The sequence below is a fragment of the Protopterus annectens genome, chromosome 3.part0 (assembly GCF_019279795.1).
Source record: "Protopterus annectens isolate FY-2018-M chromosome 3.part0, PAN1.0, whole genome shotgun sequence".
Lineage (NCBI taxonomy): Eukaryota > Metazoa > Chordata > Ceratodontiformes > Protopteridae > Protopterus > Protopterus annectens.
Window position 1 is genome coordinate 669,024,261 of NC_056731.1, and position 22,839 is coordinate 669,047,099.

General features: G+C 39.1%; 1 protein-coding gene across 1 annotated transcript in view; it reads left to right on the forward strand.

Moving 5' to 3' along the window:
• The window catches only part of FRRS1L (ferric chelate reductase 1 like), a 323,816-nt gene that overhangs the window by 104,740 nt on the left and 196,237 nt on the right, over positions 1–22,839 (forward strand). The window contains exon 2 of the mRNA XM_044065076.1: positions 22,160–22,244. Within this exon, the coding sequence (XP_043921011.1) occupies positions 22,160–22,244 (85 nt within the window). The remainder of the gene's footprint in view (positions 1–22,159; positions 22,245–22,839) is intronic.

The following is a 22,839-nucleotide window of genomic DNA, read 5'->3' on the forward strand; positions in this document are numbered from 1 at the left end:
CTGCATTTTTTGAACACACAGATTACATACTTATGTATTTTATGAATATATTTGTGTATATATGTAATTTTAATACATGGCTTTATGAAGGTATTATTAGAGTTTTAAATAGTTAGGATATTTGTATAGTTGTTGATTATTTCATTTTATAACATTAGCACCTTGGTGTGCTAGCACTTTAATTTGTACTCCACATGCTTTTATGTCTTGTTTTTATTGATTGCCATGTGATTTATGAGTCTATTTAAAATGTTTAGTTAAACCTGTTTAATGTTAGTCTGATGAAGTGGGAGTTGTACGTGAAAGTGCTTACTTTCTCTGTGTTCTATTATATTAAACGTACTTTTGCTAACGTACCTGCTGTGTGCTACCAACGTTTTTTTCTCTGGATATTTACAAATGACATCATTGGCTGCAGTATCCAGGTGAAGATTTTTTCTTGTGTAACATTGCAGGACGGTCTGCAATACATACAGGACACAAGTAAAGTACTAGGTGCATAGGTTCATAAGATGATACCAGGCTATTGGCCCAGATGCCCTCATAAGCCTATACCAGATTTTCTCAAATGTCCCTTCAAAGCCAGCACCGGTTTCCCCTGTCCAGCTGGGACACATGCGGGATCTCATGGGGTGTCTTTTCTGTTTCCTATGCAGTTGACCAGCTTCTTCCTCAAGAGGGGTATACAGGTACTCTTCTAGATGTGGGGAGGGAGTGTATTATTTTACAGACAGTGTGTTGTGTGGGACACTACACTATCCCACCAACAAGTACTATACATGTCACAGACCAGGTGAGGGCCTTGGGTGCTGATTGCTTGAGTGGGGTTTGTCTTTCAGATATGCAGAAATGCCATCAAGGCTGGTTTGGAAATGGCCTTGTATGCCAGACACAAGTCACCTATGATCAGTCTGTATGAGACTGAGTACAGGGACAGGGCTTTCCCCCTATCTGTATAGGATAGGTGTTTCAGACCCTGGATTTACCTGGTCAGGAACCTCTGTAGTCTCTGCAACTGCTGCATTTGCTTGGCAAGGTACATGCCAAAGGAGCCATTGTACTCGGTAATGTATCTGATAAGGGTGGAGTACAGGGATGTTGTGGCCTCCTGGTTCCTGGATGGCATATCCGTATTTTTGAGGTGCACCATGTTGACAGCCTTCCATAAAATGGTGCCCACATGGTGTGGAACTGTCAGGTTGCTAGGAACCTTGGTGCACAAGTCATCTCACACCTGATTGCATGCTCAGTACATTGTTATTACTGTCATAATTAGTGTGGTTGACATCTACCACAACAGGGAAAATGATGCACCTCCTGGCATTCAATTTGAGGCAATGCTTTTGCCACCAATCATTAATTTGGGTAAGGGACTCTTGGAGGATGCTCACATCAGTAGAGGAATATAAGACAGTGGTCAGCTTGCAATCATCTGTAAACCTGGTCAGCCACAGAGCACTGGTTTTGCTTGTACCTCAGAACGTATATCTCAAAGAATAGAGGTCCCCAGACCAATCCTTTGGGTACACCACTCTGTAAGAATCTACTACTAGAGGTGGCTTCCACTATTTATTTATTTTTTATTTTATTTTACATTTGTTAACCGGGAGAGTCCCAGGACTGGATATACATTTCCAGAGAGAAGCCGGGGGGAGAAAAAGCTCAGGTACATAACAGACATATGAACATTGTTAATGCAAGGATCTAAATACAGTTAAAAAGAATATATATAAAAATTACATCTTGGGAAAAAAAAAAAAAAAATAAAAAAAAAAAAAAAAAAAAAAAAAAAAGTCAGTTACAAAGGTGGAAGGGTAAATAATGATGAGATAGGGTGAGGTAAGAAGAAGAAGGGTGATTATTGAATCAGGTTTTTTTGGAACAGGGACATTGTAGGAGATTATTGAGATGGGGTTTTACCCACACTACATTGACTGAGTGGGTACTGTCACTGAGACAGTTAGCTATCCATCTGGTAACATACAGGTTGATGTCTAGTTGTGTAGGCTTATGTATCATGGCCACATGAGGATTATTGTGAGAGTTTTGGGCTAGGTGAAGGTAGGCAGTGCGCCATCTTCATCTTGTCCTTGTGTTTGTTAACCGCTTCAAAGAAGTTGACCAGGTTTAACAGGCCTGATCTTCCTTTGACAATACCACACTGTGTGGATCAATCATTTTTAGTTTGCTGATGCCCCTGTTTATAAGGTCCTTGATATTTCCTTCCATGTCCTTGCAGATCAAGCTAGATAGGCTGATGTGCATATGATTGGCTGGGTCAGTGGATTGCTCCACCTTCGTGTATAGGGATGACAGTGGCTGTACTCTGTGCAGATAGGATGACACTGGTGCTCAGGCTTTGGTTGACTACAGTGTGTAATGGAGCTGAGAGCTCATGCCTGAGTTCATATAGGATGCAGCCAGGGATGGTATAAGGCATATGGAGGCTTCCATTTGTTGCCTTTGGGAGGGTATTACAGACCTGCTTCCTGATGATGAAGGGAGGGGACAGGTGCTGTTCATGTCCCTGTGTACCGATGGGGGAACAGAGGGTTGATGTGTACACTGAACCTGTCTGCAGCAGGTTGGCATATATATGCCATATGTGTATGTGGTGTTATTGACCACCACTACAGAGCAGATTTGAGCATTCCCTCTGGGATTGCAGACATATGTGTGGAAGGCCTAATGATCGGCCTTGGTGGATGTATCCAATTTACACTCAAAGTTAGCCTTAGGGTATTTCACCTCTGACCTTATTTACTTGTTCAGACAAAGGTGACATTGTTTCCAGTTTGGCACCTGCTCCTTCTTGGCTCTGTCCAGCAATTATTTCCACCTATCATAGAATTTGTGTATTGCTGCTGTCCACTACAGAAGTTTACCCTAGCTTGAGGTTGATGATTTTGTCCTGTCATGTATTGCTGACTCCATACAGTTATGTAGGTGCCCACATAGTTTTGTGGTGTAGGTTTGGTCACTATTTCTAGTTCCAACTGATGGGACAGTAACTGTAAAGCTACTTATACCTGTTCTAAGGAGATTTGTAGTCAGGTCTGGAAAGTGCTTTTTGTTTGACCCTGAAAGGGGGGAAGGGGAGATGGTAACCTCAGCAGTGATGGCTATGTGGTCAGATCTAGGAGTGCTACAGTGGCTACTCATGTACTCAAGACCAGGCATGGGATATTTCCACCTGTCATAGGAGTGTTGAGCAGCTGATCCAATGCATTGGCATTGACAAAGCTGAGGAATCTATGTGCATTCATGTTCAGGTAGAATAGGTCATACACACTATGGTTGGGTAGTTAAAGTCACCCAGGATTAGGGTACAGGGTTGAATCCTGACTGATTCAAGTGGACGTCCAGAGTCATGGTTGGAGGTATGTAGCTAGCTATGATTTGAGTAGGTGATTTGTCAACTGTTAACTGCACTTAGGATGTTTGCTGTGCGTCATACTGTTTGGCCAGCCTGGAGGTGTGTATGTGTATGATAATGTTTAAAACTCCACTTCCTTTGGCTTTGCAGCCCACCATGAGTGGTCTAACAGTATGGTGGGATGAGTAACCTAGCATGGTTAATGTGCTCACCACAGCTGCAAACCAGGTGTCAGTGACTGCACAAATGTCAGCATCCTCAAGGAGAAGGTAAGCTTACCATGACATTAGTTTCATGCTAAGACTCCTAGCTCCTGTTAGAGCAAGACATCTGGATAAAGGCACACATCAATGGTAGGAAAAGGCCGGAAAATAGTGACACTTTATAAATCTAGCTGTAACATGCTAAGTTGCTATCAAAGGTTTCGCATTCACAGGAATACTCTGCAGGATATGACATCTGACATTCAAATGTATGCTACTATTTTATGACTTCAGTCTTTACTTTGTTGCCAGTGCTTTGTCAGACAATACACAACTGTATGAGTCATTGACTACTAATATGAGGCAAACCTGTAGTCAGTCAGCAAAAACTGGACAGTTGAAAGGTATGAGCTCAGTATATAACATACAGTTCAACACTCACTTCTGCACCAGTTGTTTACTATACACATACACTGTATAGGTCTCTTACATTTGTAATGCAAGCATATGTATCATACTAGCATTTACAGGTGACATATGAATATTTACAGCATCCCAGGTAGCTAGACTAACAATGACACAGTCAGTATTGGACAACAGACACTCCAGTAGTAGTCATATATGAGCTGACCTTTGCTGGGATGCTCAGGGGACAGAACTGTGATCTATGTCATTGCAGACAGCACCAGTAGGAGTGGCCATAGGTGCTGGACAGCAACAAGTGAATCCAGCAAGTCTTGTTGAGACCTATTGTTTAACATCCTATTTAACATTATTGCATTCCCCCTTCTGTATTCCATGACATGCTTAATTGATTGACATAACTGTTATAGTGCTGAAGAGTTTCCTCTGAATAATGCAAATGTTTAAGTTTGTGTAGTCACAGTCTGTCTTTGTGTAGGTGGGTTCAGACTGGTTTTGTATAGACAGCAGCTTGCCTTTTCCAGGTTATGCTCATGAGCAGGTGATGGCCTGTACACCAATTGGTGTCTCCCACTTGCTACTTGCATCCAGAGCAGCTGTATTGTCTTTATATTAGCCAATGACATAGCAACACAGTGCTATAATTAATTACATCCTTCATGTGGGCCTTGGCCCTTTTCCATGCCTGTGAGGAGCACATTATGGAGGTGTGGGAGCTACAGCTTCACAGAAGGTAGGTGGAAATACCTCTTAGAAGAAGAAATGTGAAGGCAGCCCACCAAAACGGGGGACAAAGTTCCAGAATTAGGTACAGATTGTAAGTAAGTATTGCTGTTATACACATAGAAGATTGCTAGATTAACACATTTGTTTCTGGAGGTGCATTTTCTGCGTGACTTAACGTCTGATAGTGATATGTCTATGCCATACCTCTCAACTGTCCAGATGTCAACAGAATGCCCAGAGGAGTTCCTCTTATGTTTGGTCTGCTCCCCAGAAAATTTCTGTTTTTAAGAAATCAGTAGGATAATGTGGGGATTGAAGTCAGTAAATGTTGACATCCATTTGTGTTTCAGACATCATATCCTTCTGAGATGTTATGTTACAACCAACCCTGTATCATCAGCAACTGTTTCAGTTTGTAACACCATTATGTCAGTTATGTCCCTCTTTTCAGCCCCCTTTCCCCTAAGTATGTAAGTGTGTTGCAGCTAGATTTATAAAGTGTCACTATTTTCCAGCCTTTTCCCATCATTGATGTGTGCCTTTGTCTAGATGTCTTGCTCTAACAGGAGCTAGGAGTGTAGATGTCTTGCAGTAAGAGGTTTATAGGTACGGGATATTATTATTTAGTGGCTTCACTCCTGATATCATCCCAGTGGCTTAGCAGACTCCCAGAAGTGGTATGAGGCAATGGCCATAAATATGGTCCTGCACCCTGGACATTCTGTGGAAATATGTACAGTTGAAAGCTATGTATGTCTGGCCACTGTTAACAGACTGTCAAGATTGTGTAGCAGTGTAGTGTGTAAATGTTTGTGGGGCTGAGTAGGGAGAGTGGCAGATGTGAGTGTCATAGATCCTTTTCTAACTGACTGTGCATGCTTCTACAGTTGCCAGTAGTCTATCAGGTTTATATGTTTGTAGGGGCAGTCTGAGAAATGTCTTGTTACATCTCAGGATTCCCAGTAGACTGTGACTTGGGGCAGCATATGTCAGTGTAGTGTGTGACTGGGAGGCAGGTTATGTTTGTTCCAACAGTCGTTATAGTCTATAGTTCAGTTGGAGTAGTGGTATGTTGCTGTGACTGTGGTGCAAATGGCTGATTTTGGGTAGTGTCATGCCATGTTGGTCTGACTGCAGTTCAGAAGGTGCTGGGCAAAATGATTGGCAGCTGTCAGTGTTTTTCCCTTCTGTTACATGACTGCAGTCATACCTCTCCACTGTCCAGATTTCTATACACTGTCCAGATGCGTGGTTCATATTTTTGGTATGTTCCCCATAACAGTTTCTGAAAAATCACTGGGATGGTGTGGGCATTGACATCAGTAAATGATGGCAATCATTTGTGTTTCAGACCTGAAATCTATTAGAAAATATATGCTAAAACAGACCGTGATACTCTAGCAAACTTCTACACTTACAACATCCATATTTCAAATATGTCACTATTGTTTGTTCTTTATCCTTCCACTTTGTCAGGCTTTTTGCAGATGTCTTGCAGTAAGAGGTTGTGTGTGTGTATATATATATATATATATATATATATATATATATATATACTTCACCGACAGTTCAAATATCTGAAAACGATATGGCCAAGACCATATCGCCAAAGATTTGAATTGCTGAAAAAGTGAAAAAAACACAGAACACCTTTCCTGTACATTTTTTCAGGGGGGCAAGCCCCCTGCACCCCCACACCCCCTGCAACTTAAATATACCAACTCCTTGATCAAACTACACTGAGGAAAATTGCAAATCTCAGGTTTTGCACTGTATGGTGATCCCAATACACAATTACTTGCAATTCGAATCTTCAGTGATATGGTCTCGGCCATATCATCTTCAGAGATTTAAGCTTTTGACAATGTGATAGGGATCCATGTATATATATATATATATATATATATATATATATATATATATATATATATATATATATATATATGAGATTAGTAATTAAACAGGTTTAGTCCTAATGTTGCATGACCATCCTGCATTTCTAATTCTCACAAATCATGTGGAGCAGAGGTAACTGCTGTGACTGGAGTGCACAGGGTCTTGGATTTAAGGTTTGGCAGGGCTGTGCTTTTCTCCCTTATGTTAAATGACTGTGGTGCATGATATGTTTATAAAACAATTACAAATTACCACAGATTAGATGGTGTAGAGGTGCTTTGCTGTGTTTGTAGTGCACAAGGTCTTGGGTTCAAGATTTGGTAGTTGTGACATGTTTTCATTAATGTTAAATGACCATAATGCATGATATGTTTGTAAAAGCATTACATATCCTCATAGCTTAGATGGTGTAGTGGTATGTTGTTGTGATTGTAGTGCACAATGTCCTCAGCTCGAGACTTGGCAGGGCTGATTTTTTTGTTGCTGGGCAGAATAAGGGCCGATGGAGACAGAGTGATTAAAGCACTTTTAAGCAGTTGTAAGCGGGTTTGCATGGTTTTAAATGAAGCTAAGCAATGCTAACAGATGGAGAAGTCCTCTTAACTTCACTTAGCGGCACTTATTCCACCTTTCACCTGCACTAATTTTAAATAAAGAAAAGAAAAAAAGTGATAGGAAAGTGGTAAAATGGGGGCAAACAGGGGGTAAAACTTTAGGAAAAGCAGCTAGGGATGTGCAGGATGGGTGTAGGGAAGGACCATAGCTTTACATTTCTACTGCAGCAACAGCTGTGACTGATGTGGAAAATTTGGAATTTACAACCTCACACCCCACAAAGAGATGTGTTGGCAATATACATTTGTACAGTAATTTGAGTGTTGATTAATTTGCATGGACATGGTGGGTAAATATAGATCTATGTATGGGGCAATGATTGCTGTGCAGGACAGATGCCTTTTTTTAAGTTGAGAGCGGGATGTTGGAGGAGGGCTGTAGGTATGCTTGGGGAGGTAGGTTGGGTAGAACAGGTTGCATTTGCAGACAGACAAGACACACAAGACAGCAGACAGGGGCAGTATATGACACATGAGGGGGGTAAACACCTTGGACAGGGAGGGTGGTTGGGAATCAGAGACCCATGACCCTCCAAATGGATACAGTAAGACTGAGGTCTCCACTCATGGGCAGTCACCACTGCACCTTCATGGCCCCAAAGGTGGCTGTGCTGGAGGCTGGACAACAGGGGCAACCTGCCTCTCCAGGTGCACTAGGTGGCCCTCCATCTGATGCAGCCATCCGTCCAACTCAGAGTGAATGATGCTGCTCAGCATACCCCAGAACATGTTGCAGGTGACAGGCTCCTCTCCATGCCTGTGACTGGGGGGATGGGCCCCGTCCCCTGAGGGGGTTCCACCCAAAGGCGGTGCAGGACCAGTGGAGTAGGATGTTCCAGGTTTGGTCCCAGATGTGTTACAGCCCAGTGCTATGGCCAGATCAGGTGGGATAGTTGAATCCGCTGGGATCGGCCTTCCCCAAACGTGTTATGGTGTTTTGGTTTTCCAAGATATATTGGTTACTCATGAACAAAATATTTCAAAATTTGTTATAACAACATGCGTGGCTGTTCCAATTTGCCCAAACCAACAGATTTGAAACAGTTGCATAGGAAACAGAACACATACATAAATGGAACAACAGTAAGCATTTGAACAGCATGCAAGTTACATTGATGGCAACAAGTCACCAATAATGTTATTTGAACAAGGTATATTAATATGCAACCAATTAAATATATGAATAATAATAGGACACATCCCAACAATATGTTTTGAGAACAACATACCTGTTGTATACGAATAATAATTATTGATGCAGATGAGGGGTGGGGGGAGAGGAAACAGTCCAGTAACAACTCTATAGGCTTCTATTTTTCACAACAGTACTGCTCAATAGTCTATAGGTCTGCCCTCACTTTACATCTAACTATGACCCATAGCTTCTTTAGAACATACATACCTGTTAGACTCTCAACCTGCAATGGTATGGGGCAGACTGGGAGAAGTATGGCTACATTACTGGAGGGGGTTTGTACATGTCAGGGTTACATACTTGACAGAGAAGAGATACCCTGCACTGATGTTGTGTGAGTCTACTACTGGCATACTTCACCGGGATTCTTATCTGTGTCTAAGGTGATTGGCAGCAGTGACCACTAGCCGTGACAGCGTGACACTTGAGAGACATGTATCAGGAAGAGTGCATGGTGTATGTACCTATATTGCTGTCATTTGCAGGCATGGGGTTGGATAATGGGACAGCTGTATACAGTGTATTGGTATAGCCTTCCTACAGCAACTACAAACATTTCTTTACCTGTATGACCTGTGGAGAAAATATCTGTTACCACTATCTAACTGTTTCTACAGATATTCAGTAATTCTTGGGGTATATATGCACACATCTCAGCATCACTCCCTGGATTTGATCCATGTCTGGGTGTGCTAAAATGAACAACAAGTCTATTTCTCATCACACTGAGCTCCTGGGGACCTGCTGTTTTTTGCTTGACTGATTTCTGCCTATTACTCTGTGGGTTAGACAGTCTGACCTTATAATACTGAGATTCCTGTATGACAGATAATTAGTGTACTGTGTATCAATCATTTCAAATAATACAATGTGGAAAGCAAAGGTTTACACAAGGCAATGCAGCAGGGGACACACTATAATATATTTGAGATTAAAATTCAGGGTTTGAATCTTAGTGCATAGCATATGTCATATTGCATTTATATGTTGTTTTACAGCTTCACAATCTACTGTTTTGCATAATAGCTGGTTCTCAGAACAACCTCAGTTAATTCATGTTGCTAAAGCAATATTTGCTGTGAAGAACCTGTACACATTCTATTTCAACAACAGCATACCAGAATAAACACAACTGTTGGTGGTTTAGTTTTTTTTTTTTACTTATATGACACAGTGCTCTACTACTGCATATGCTGTAGATCAATATTAGTCTGACAAACTTTTCTTTAATCATTAGACACAGAACACACTACACCTATTGGCAGTAAACAATTTACTCCTTCTTATTTATTCCACTATATACTGCAAGGTAAATCAGTACTCACCAGCCTGTTGGCACAGCTTTATCAGTCTGTTGGCATGAGCCTCGGCTTTGCTAGCCCTCTCTGCTGTAGCTGTATGGGGAGGAAACAAACATTATGCATACCTGTCTATCACATAGTCAGGCTAGGATTTTGTACACCTATGGATGAGATACTTACTAACTACTGGAGCATTCTATCCCTGAGCATCTTGGATCCACAGGGCAAAGAGCTCCACCTTCCTCTGCTTTAGGTCAGCATAGTGATGCTGTACCTGCTCACCAGTTCAGAGGATTCCTGTAGCACTGGTGAGGTCATGTGTCAGATGGTCCCAGGCCTCTACTTTGTCCTGACAGCCCTGGTACTGGCCCTGCAGCAGTCTGTTTTCATGGTTTTCTACAGGGAGCCCAACCATGACCCTGCACTCCTGAATGCCCCAGAGCTGCATCCGAATGAGCACTCCCTCTCCAACGCCAGACATGGTTCCTGCAGATATCAGACTGCAACAGGTTATGGCTGTATTCCCGAATGTGCAGCTTAAGTAAGGCCATATTCCCACCCTTTGCTGTCATTGGAGCATTTTGAAAATGTTAAGCTCAGCTAAGGGGTGCACAAATCCGCTGAGATGAGTTGAACAGTGCTTAAAGGGGTACATGCTGAGCACTACTTAACAGTGTGCAAATCCGCTTAGCTGAGCTAACTGCTGCTTAGAATTTACATCTAAGCAATGCTCAAATTGGCTAAGCATAGCCGAGCACTGCTTAGCATTGCTCAGTTTTCATTTAAAAAATATCAGGATGGTAGATTAATTCATTATAACTGACATATTATTAAGTGTATATGATTTACTTTAAATGACGTCTCCCTATGTGCTTTCATTGCATTATCTTGGGGTGTGACTTTATTGTATGGGACACTTGTGTATACATGGGTGATTTCACATATTATATGTACTCAGACTTCCATTCTGGACCAGCTACACTACCCTGGGTAACAAATATCAATTACTACATAATTTAACATAAAAAAATTTATTTTAACAATACTTTCCCATGTAAAAAAAAGTGCCTATCTTGGTACTCAAACCGTGAACTCCTACATGTAAAATCAGGAATCTAACCACTACACTATCGCATCATTAAGGATTTTAGCTATACATTTTTATTTAGCTCCTATGTGATGTTTAAGCAATGCTGAGCAGAGGGCCGTAACACGCAAACCGCCTCAACTGCACTTAAACTTAATTTAGAATGGAAAAAAAATAATAAAAGCACTTTAATTACATGTATCACTACTACTTGTAATGCCCTATCTGTCATTCTATCAACTGTTTAAGTCTGCATGGGACATATCAGGATTGAAGTCACTACATAATGGCATACATTTGAGTTTCAGACTTCTACTCCTTTCCTACATGTTGTTATGTCAATACAAACCCTGTTCCTCTATCAACTTTCTAAGTTTGTAAGGGCAATATTTATAATTTATCCATATTTGTTCCCCCATCATATTAGGCTTTGGCCAGTATTTTGCTCTGAGAGGTTGAGACATGTTAAAGGTGCCTTATGGCACTTTCGCATTACAGGGGGTGTGGGACAGTACCTGTCACTCACCCCCTGCATTGCTTCTTATTGAAATAGCTGCCATCAGTGTCGGCGGACACTGTCAGCAGTTATAAAGTGCTGTATGGCACTTTGGCAATGCAGGGGGTGTGTGACAGTACCTGTCACACACCCCCTGCATTGCTTACTATATAAATGGCTGCTTTCAGTGTCTGCAGACACTGACAGCAGTTAGAAAGTGCTGTACAGCACTTTTACAATGCAGGGTGTGTGTGTGACAGTACCTGTCACGCACCCCCCTTGCATTGCTTACTTTCTAAATGGCTGCTTTCACTGTCTGCGGCCACTGAAAGCACTTAGAAAGTGTTGTAAAACACTTTCAGAGTGCAGGGGGCATGTTGCATGCGCGGGCACTACTAAAACACACCCTATGCACTCAGTAGTGTTCATGTCTGCTTATTCTTAGCAGTAGCATGCCTTCATGAATATGTAAGTTGCTCTGCTGTTAAGGCTATGCAAAAATGGACACTGTTCACTCTATGGAGGAATAGCACTATTCCTGAATGGAGTTTATTGAATCCTGGGGTTTGTCCCTGTTTGAGTGATATAATAGATTAAGATGGGATTTTGCTCAGTAAATGTGCATAATGTTGATGTTTCCTTATATCCACCATATGTTTTGAAGTACTTTAATTCTGGGTAATGAGGAATGTTTTTTGTTTATGATTGCTTCTTCATGTTTTTATGATGAATTATAATGACAGAACATGTGAAATCAAACAGGATTGAGTACTCTATAGGTACCCTGATAAGAATTTTCATTTTCGGAAATTACTGTGCAGTACAGAATTCACCTGAACAAAGTGGACTAGCTGCTTTTTCACTTTAGAAGTCAAGCCAAGAAGTCTGTAAGTAGCACTAGCATTGATGGGGCTTCTGTGATGAGAATTTCTCTATCACATTGGAATTTAACTGCAAAATTTTTGTTAATGATTTTACTGAAAATAAAATCTGATATTTTCAGAGTTCCCCAGTTTTTTCTTTATAACATAATATGAATCTAAACATTATCTTGAAATAGCTGTAACAACAACCAGCGTTTCTCAGTCTGATTGGCCTGATCAGTCTTACAGTGATAATAGTGATATTAATCCTGCTGAATATGTCAGTTTTCATATTTGTTGAATATATGAACTTTTGGAATGGAATAATGTTGCCTTTTTCTGCACAAAGTCTGATGTAGATTTAATGATGGAGAAAGAGCACGCTAAAATGTCAAATTTACCAGAAAATATTATGTCTAAGATTAGAAACTGTCCCAGTTTCTTATGGTGTTCTACCTGGTCCAGAGGCAGCTTTTTTGAGTTAGAAAACAAAGATAAGATAAGGGAAAATCATCATGATTATTGGCATATTTCCATAGATCCTACTCCCACACCATCACTAACTCCATCTCCATCTGCTCCTGTACTTCCTCCTGTATCACCTCCTCCTTATGGAAGGCAGTTCAATGTTTATGAAAACAGGTCCATCACAATTACATTCTCATAGGGTCCCATAGGGTCAGTATCAGAAAACTAGACCTTGTGTTAGAGAGAGAAAGCAATAATTAACAGCAAAGAATGCTGTTCAGGTCTCAAGAGAATTCCTGTTATGCCATTTTCTCTCCTTCTGATACAGTTAATTCCTCTAAAAGACTATTTCAGTACTTTTAAGCAGAACAACCACACTCTGTGGTACAGACTGAGTGAATTCACATGAAAGAATGTAGATGTTAGAAGAATTCTCAGACTGGTATTTTATTTCCCTTTTATAGAGCTAATTTTTGTAAAGTAATATTTTAAGGACCCCAAACTTTGTTCATCGTATGGTTTGATTTGGGTATAATAGCTCAATTCCAGCACATTTGAAGCAAAGTCACTACTGAGTAGTTAAAAGAGGTTATGAAAACTGGTCACAATATTAAATTTCTTTCAAACCCCAATTCTTCAAAAAATTCTGATAATATCAACATTCTTTCTGTGAAGATTCAAGTCTTTTACAAATTTCATTAGGAACAGGCAGGATAGAGACAGTATGCCTTTTATATGCCAACCAAATATGTTTACTCAAGGCTGGGATTATTCCTGTAAAGACAATGCATCTAGGAGATCCATTCTGACTCTGTCATCCCTGAACGTCATTCCAAGGTTCAGAAACTAGTAACAGTGACCCTCCCTTCTCCATAAGTGTTGATGATGACTCTGGAGCTGAAGATTGCATACTGCAGTTTTCTTCTGCACTGGAAATTCCTCAGGATTATAGTGGGGAAAATAACACTTTCAGTTTAACAGTCCATAGTTTTGCCATTCTACACTGCATTTGCCATGAGGGTATTCACAAAGAGCTTAGTTAGCCTTAGCCATTGTGGGTTTAGGGAAAGGGGCATGCACATTTACCCATATCTAGGTGATTTCCCATTCAGTCTTGTTTTCCTCAACATTTATTAGACACCCTTAAATTAGCCATTCAGGAGTTTATGTCAATGACATACAAGGTTAAAGGCCTCACTATGGCTAAATTAACCTGAGTTCAAACTGCAGTTTGGGTACTGAGTGGCACTGGCAGGAAAGCACAAGCATAGAGGAGGGAAGGGAAGGGCTCATACTCAGGGCACGTTGTCATGGTTTGATGTCCCTGGTGGGTAAAGACCAGGACAGCCACAAGTCTGAGGGTGGATAGGATGTCCTACAGATATCAATCCTAGAGGATGTGAGATATGTTTCATTGCTTGGCTTTACTGGGTTTGTGCAGAGGTAATAAAAATAGTAAATCTGTCCTTTACAGCATTGTGATGCTGCCCCAGAATCTTCAATTTTCTCATTATCTCTAGACAAGCTTCAAGTATAGCCTGGGGGAAATTAAGGTGGGTCCAGTAAACCTGGTGGATGAGGAGAAGAACTGAGGGCAGCATATGTTCAGCTTGTGAGGAGACAAAAAAGTATAACAAACAGCCATTCATTGAGTTGTAATATAAATTAAAAGAACTCCAACTCCAGGGCAGTGCAATGTGAAATGTTTCTGGGTGCAGCTTTGGACTTAACTCATCAAAAAGTCTTCCTTTTCCAGCTGTACATTTAGGAGTTGGTGTCCTTGTATCTGTAGGCAGTGCACTGCCTAGACCAAATTGTTGGAAACAATTTCTTGTGCTCTTGGACTATATGTTAGGAAGCATTCGTAGGGTGCCCTGTGCCAAATTTCACTTAGTGCTCCTCTTTCTCTTCCGTCAGGCACTGCTGTGGAAGAGCTATTCGCCTAAACGAGGTAAAAATGACATGACGACAGTTGTCATGGCATACATTTTAGTTATGTTTTTTAACTGCACATCACAACAATAAAAACAGCAATTCACTGTCATAAAAAATATTCAGATATTACAATAAAAGTTAATACAAAAAGTACAAATGTTTTATCACACTTTGTAAGTTTGCATTGTACACAAAGGAGTAACACTATTAATGTCATAATAACATAGTGACATGAGAACATTCAATATAATCAGCAGCTGTAACAAGAATAGATACTGATTCTTAAAATAAAGTTAAATAATAAATATATTTTATTAGGGTTGAAAATTGCTTAATTTAAACAGACCTAGATTCCACAGCTACCCTACACTAGATACCCCAAGGAATTTGCGTTGTGGTTGGTAGAAGTGGTTGCTCACCTTGTCCCAGTATCCAGCTAAAGCTACACCTATAATCTCAGAAGAAATATCAGACAAGTTACATCTCACCCAAACATTTTCACACATTTATATGAATACCTTTTAATAAAAGCCAGCAGGCCTGCCTGGGATAGCTTATCTGAGAGCTTTCCTAGTGTGGTTATGTATAGCCTATTATCCATAGATGAAACATCTATTGAATCATAACTCTACTGAGGTCTTAAATCAGTGAGAATCCAATATCTCACTTCCATGGGTATAACAACCCCAAGTGAGTTCTTTAACAAGGAGACAGATGTGTAGCACAGTGGCTGGATCAATGCACTGCTCCAAAATTTGTGAAATATATCTGTGTCTGGTTCCTGACAACTTTAATATGAACCTTTCTGGGAGTATTCCCTTACTTGCTTCCTTTCAGTAGTCTGATATCCTTTATAGATGAGACAGAGATGGTGAATTAGCAGCCTTATAATCATCCTCAACCCTTGTAGCAACTTGATTTGGTGAGAGGACTAGGACAGAGGAGTTGAGCCATTAAACCACGAGATATGCTTTTGTAGGAAACCGTAGTGTTTGTCTGAAGGTGGTTAGGCAAATGCTTCTATTAGTCCTAGCTCTTCCTCAAAGGATATGAGTCCGAATGCAGCTTGTGTCCCCACTGGATGAGAAAAATTGAGGGATGGGGAGACATTGTTTAGTGAACAGGAAAGAGTGTGTCAAGGTGTGCTTCAACTCTAAGTATCTCTACTTCTCTGAATTGGGGAGACTGAATTTATTAATTTATGTATGTATGTATGTATGTATGTATTGCATTTGTTTACCAAGATCATCTATCTGGGTTATGAAAGACCACTTTTCAGCAGATGCCTGGGGAGAAAAGCTCAAAAGAAAATATATTTATTGATTAACAAGCTGTATACAGTAGAACTGTAAAAGGAAGAAATAAATGTGGTACACATGAGTAAAAAGCAGCACACATTAAAAACACAAAAGGAGGATACATCTTAATAAAAATAACAATAAATGGTTTAGCAAGATTCTTTTACTTCTTAATAAAATAAGAAATAGACACATTTTACTGAATTCTTTGACAGTCTTGAATATAGATTAAAATTATATGAAATGCAGATAGTATCACTGAATTAGTAGTGGTTTATAAATAAACATACTAGAAGTTAATATGTGAAATTGTAGCAAATATTATAGCAATAACCCACGCCTGGGTGTGGGTAATGCTGGATTTACCCACGGTTGGCGTGGTTTGGTCCCGAGGACCAAACAAAGCCAACCGTAAATACAGCATTACCCACCAGAAGTGGTTATTATATTCATGACATTATTTAAGAAAAGAAACTATTACTTTTCTTAAATAATGGCATAGTATAATGCCTGTTTACTGCCCTTCCGCAGATGTCTGGCATCGCGGCAGTTCTGATGTACTGGCGCCTGCAGTACATCAGAGTTGTATAAAGCAACAGAAGTAAGATGTCCGTTGCTTTTTACTGTTTCGCTATGTTAAATGGGTTTAACATAGCAAGACAGTTTAAAATAAGCAACGGAGATGTCCGTTGCTTATTTTAAAACTGTCTGGCTATGTTAAACCCATTTAACATGGCGAAACAGTAAAATGCAACGGAGATCTTGCTTTCTCCGTTGCTTTTTAAAACCTGTCTCGCTATGTTAAATGGGTTTAGCATAGCGAGACAGCTAAAATAAGCAACGGAGATCTCCGTTGCTTATTTGTCTCATATGTTAAACCCATTTAACATAGCGAGACAGTGTTTTAAAAGTAGAGTTATACTAATGGAAAAAAGTCCGGGTGACCGGACCTTTTTCCATTAGTATAACTCGATTTACAATGTGCATGCTGGCCAATCAGTGTGCATGTTTTGGGGGGGGGTCATGGTATAATAAGACATTTTCAGTGTTGCAAGGAACTCATTAGGAGGGCATGTTTGCTGAAGTTATGTATTAGTATGTGATTAAAATATAACAGACAGATATTCACACACACAAAATGCTCTCTTAGATCAATTATATACATGAATTGTATAAGAGATCACAGTAGTATCAGGGAGTCAAAGAATAGGTAAAGAGAGAAAAAAGTATTTAAATACACAAAGGAGGCCAAACAAGATGCACTGCTTAATCTTGTGCTAAATGTGCCACTCAAATGAAAGACTGCTTTAATGAGTATGGCCTCCATAATTTGACGTCCGCTATCATTTGCTCTGGGTGACCCCATAGGGTAAGCTCTGCCCTCCCAAATATTCAGCAATGAATTACTTTTGTAAACCTTTCTCAGGCATTTGAAAGTAATGCTTAGAGTACCAAATCTTAAGGTAAGCATGTAAACTCTTCCAGCACCAACCTGCAGCTTTGTGCATGGCTGAACTAAGCAGGGCCACTTCTCTAGCCATTCACACTGTTTCCCTTTTTGTAGTGTCTGCTTTGTGATGCCTCAAATAAAATGCCTGTGCCACCTTGCCAAAATCTGGTACATCTGGCCCCCACAGTCCATTGGGAGGTGAAGGGCAGACCTTGCCCACTAAGCTTTTCACCCCATTTTATATAAACTGTCTGACCAAATTAATATCTTTTACAATCCAATTATAGCTTGGAGGGGGGGGGGGTTATGCCTCAGGATGAAAACACTTTAGGAGGAAACATAATTTTCACCATAGAGATCTTTCCCACCAGGTTAAGTATAGCTTCCTCCAAATTTGGGCACACTATAACAGATTATCCCATAGGGACTCAAGATTCAGCTGCAGCATCCTCCATAGGTAGGCATCCAAATGAATACCTATGTAATGTGGTGTAGCAATGGACCGCCCATATGGCAGAGTATTAATTATTGCTGTGTCTCTGGCATACATTCAGTTTCTAAAATATTCTAAATTCTAAATACTCAGGCAACTCAAACTTTACTTTGATATGATTTTGCTAAGTGATTTACACCTTGTCTAGTACCAATTTACACTGAAAACATTTATTCTAAATTGTTGCATAGATTTTAGTCTTGTACTGAATATTATGTAAGCTTTCTGAAGAGATATAGCTATTTACTGCTCTAGTGGCATAAGTTTCCATATTTTTCTGGTAATAACTCATATCTATTGAACATGCAATTAATCATGAGAAGTAGCTTGCAGTGGAGAATTCTGATGTACTCAATTTTTTATGATAGAATAATTCAAAATATTAAGAATAAAATGTTAATTGCAGTGCATTTTAATTTAATGCTGATGTAATGGCAGTTTACTGAATGTGTTGTTTTTATGTATAAGCTTTGGTGGCTCATCTTCCAGACCATCATTCATACTTTTTGAATGACTATGCAAAAGTAACCTTTAGCCAATGTGAAATGGACCAAGTGAACATCTCACTTGGACATTAATAACTGCATTTTTAAAAGCAACAAAAAAGTAAAGGGAAATTCTATTTGTTCTCAATGGAAAACATCTTGGGGAATTATAATGATTTTTCCATGAAAATTAGAAACAATTTCTAAGCACAACTTCTAAGACCCCATGCAGCCAAACAAATGTTTAAATATTATCAAGCCAAAAGCAGTCGCAAGTCATAGACATGAACAGTTGTGTTGAATCTAGAAAATGGTGCTAATTTAGCAAAATATAAAAAGCTACTCTGATCAAATGACAAGTATAAGACGCATGAGTCAAAATAACAAAACAAGTATTCTGTAACACAGAAATGCCAGGAAATTCCCTTAATGAGTGTTTTTTTGCCTCCAAATTATAAACATTTCTTTACAAACTCAAGAATACCACAAAGAGTAAGCCTTCTTTAGTATCAAACACCTTGTTTAGACATTCAGTCAAATGTGCTTATTTTAAGAAGTTCATTTTTTTATTGATGACACTGAAGTAGATACAACAGCCAGTTATGTTGGCAGCATGCCTGAGAAAAAATATATAACATTGTTTCTAGATATCACTTCTTCACCATGTTTCAGTGAGGCAGCCAGTATTAACAACAAAGACAAACATCAAAACAACCCAAAACCTTTTTTGGTCATCACTAAATAAATCATTCCATCCTGGCAAGAAAACCACTCACTCTCCAAAAAGAGACAATACGACAAACTCTGTCCTGACCCAGTTTAATTCCTACTTTATACAATCAATATTATCTCTCTTAGACACTAATACATCTGCTCCCCCTCTCTACACCTGTCCAACCAAAACTACCCACACCTCTTCAATCGTATTCCAGCACCTACCTCGCACATAATAAAATAGCTCCTTAAACTAAAAACTACTTCCATAGCTGTAGACCAGCTACCATCAGACTACATACAAATGGCTGCAGAAGTCATAGTCTTCCCTGTGTCCATTCTAAATAATAGGTCAATAGTAGAAAAATACATCCTATCACTGTGGAAAAAATCCTGTATCACACCACTGCACAAGGGTGGCACAACTACAGAGTTTAATAACTACAGAACAATAGCGATTCTCTCCTCAATCTACAAAATATTAGAGAAATGCATCCATATGCAGCTGATTCAATACCTAACTTCAAATAACCTGCTCTCAGAAACACAACATGGCTTTAGGTCCCAACACAGCACCACTATTGCACTATTACATTTTACCAATATAATAAACCAGCATAGAAACAATGGTCTGCTTATGTCCACTGTGTTCTTAGACTTGTCAAAGGCATTTGATACTGTCTCGCACCAACAACTGCTCATTCAACTCTCCTTAATAGGGCTTTCACAGTACTTTTTGTCATGGTTTCTTAGTTACATATCTAGGAGGCAATAAACTGTTAAATGGCAACAAACCTACTCATCCTTTCAACCAGTTACTATAAGTGTCCCTCAGGTCTCTACCCTGAGTCTGCTACTATTTAATATATTTATTAATAACCTCTACACTTATACTCACCATGCTAGCTTGGTTCAGTATGCAGACAAGTCAACATTAATTTATGCAGCCTCAATAATAAATAAGCTCCAAGACATTACCCAAAAATCTTTACTGTAGAAACCTGGCTCAAAGAATCAAACCTTCTACTCAACTCCAAGAAAAGTAAGGTAATGATTTTTTATTGCAAATAGGTGCCAAAATCAAAAGCAATCTTTTACCATAAAGTCAGCAAATAATACTGTCACTGAAACTGTAACTCTCAGCAAACTTCTATGCATTTTAATAGATGGCAATCTCAAATATGTCCAGCATATACTGCATGCCATTAAATATACATACCTGAAACTGGGCTCTCAATGGATTCCTTGCAAATTCTGCAAGAAAAAGTCTAGTCACCACCTTCTTACTGCCAACTCTCTGATACACCGCTCCTATCCTAACAAATTGAAACAAGACTCAAAGAAAGAGACTTGCCTCCTGCAGCAATAAAATAGCTAAATTTGCCACCAGCCTCCCTCATAGGAGTCACCATTGTCATAGCTTAAAGCAATTAAACTGGCTTGAACTGTACAACTACCTAAAACCTACTGTCCGGCAAGGAACCTCTGTTCTAGTAACAAATCTTATTACTTACAAATAAGTCAACTAATGTTGCAGGAGACTCTACTCCCAGTATGTTGCTAAACTCTGGAATAGTGTCCCCACACAAATAAAACTCTCTTACAAACTCGATAATTTAAACCACTGCTTAAACAACATCTTAACCAATCCTGGTCCTGCACATGCTCATCACAAGGTTAATGCATTGTGCTTAGCGTAAGCATATTATACTCGCCAAATAACCTCCTTAAACAGAATACTCTCAACCTCTAACTGAAATGACAAAGCAATTTTTATACATAACTGCTGCCTGCACAATCCACTAAGTTGTTCCTGGGCTTTCTCTTTAGTAACTTCTACCTCTGTAAAATCTTAGAATGGATAAATTTAACTACTGTATGTGTGCAAATGTAAATAGAAATGTAACTACTCTGTGTTTAACTGAAACTAAATATAATGCAATGTAAACAAATGGAGCTTTTCTACCTGGTCCTCAGCTGAAAATTAATAGTACCCAGTCAGACTTTCGCAGTAAACAAAGACAAATAAATAAATAAATACATAAATAAAATATTCTTTAGCTGAAATTAGCAGTTAGATAACATTGTATCTTAAGCTTTGTTGCTTTAAGCAGACTTTTATTTTTTTCTGTATTTTTAATCATTTAGTTTTTCGCATCTCTTTTAAGTGGAGAATTACTGATTACATTTTATACTGAAGAAGTCTATGTAATTTGGTGGAATGAAAGGACTTCATAAGACTTCCTTGGCATCCTGCTTTACAGTGTATTTTTGTTGTAATATAACAGATACCACCTAGAAGACATCATGCATTTTAAATTTTTAAGACTTCTATAAGATATTTATTTTAAAAAGTTACCTATACTTTATATTTTTTTGTCATTAACTTATCAAGAACTTTCAAAGCGACATTTAGTAATGAAGCTTTATATTTTATAATAGATTACTGACATATGAAGTACATTATTGACACTCACTTGTCTGTTAAAGGGTATTCAGGTGGGGAACAGTTGGATATTGTGACACTTTACTGAAGGAGATGAATATAAATCCAGTTTATTCAACAGTTCAAGCAGAAGAAACAAATCCCATTATTTATATAATCTACAAGGTAGAGTGATTACATGCTCTGTACTTTGCAGTACAGGTAGTTTCTATGACAATGAGGATAGTGAATCTTGAAAGTTTCTTTATGAAGGGAGTCGTGAATTTCAAGAATATAGTGGTTATGCTTCTGAGAGCCATATATTTTTCTATTGCATATGTAGTGTCCCATGCAAAACATGTTGCAGTTTTTTATGTGTCTTGCATTTGCCCCCAGATATACATGTTTTTCTTTCCTGTGTCTAATGGTAGGTCACTCGGGCATCAAAAAGCTGCTCCATATATGCTCCATACACTGTGAACAGTACTGATAGGAGAGATGTGTGAGGACATGTGCAGCACTGCAGAATGCAAACACATTTTTATTGGTAACTACCTCAATACTGTATAATCAGTTTTGTATTTGTGTGGCTTCCCACACCCATTGAAATTACATTGTACAGTATATACTGCCCTGGTGATTTGACTAAAAGATAGTAATACCTAACAAATATCAATCTTCTAAAATGTTTATTCTGATTCATTCTTTTAGGTTACCCTTTTCCTACTGCTCCTCCTGTGGACCCATTTGCAAAAATACGAGTAGATGACTGTGGGAAAACAAAGGGCTGTTTTAGGTTTGTACGCAATGATTCTGACCTTTTCTTATCTGATAAAGCCAATATATGCCTTATATAGTAATGCTTGATCTTTTAATACTCATTATTGTATAATTGCTTAATGTAGACTTTCAACTGTTTGGATCAGTTGAGTGTTTTTATATTGCCTTGTATGTACATGTAAATCGTATACTGGTTTGTCCACTAGGAGATGCTACCATGCATAAGTAGCAGTCAGCAGTAGAGTTCTGCTAAGTCATGCCTAAAACTGGATTTCTGAAATAGTAAGTTCAGCTTGAGGCATAGTCATGCTGACCTAGGTGCCATAGCTTTCCTATGATGTTGTGAACTATTACCAGTGATAGAATTACAAATTCTGCAGCAAATAAAAAAATAAATGCCTGATATGATTGGAAAGTCTGAAAATGTTCAAATGTTTATTTAATTGAACTCACAACATTCAGCATTTCATTTTTATTGCCTGTCATAATAATGCCTGTCCTGATGACTGGAAATAAAACTGCTTCTTAGAGCAGAAAACCTTAGCTTTAGCTTACACTTCAACACCTTACCTCTTTGCTAAAGAAAACAAAAGATGAAAGCATATGCCAGT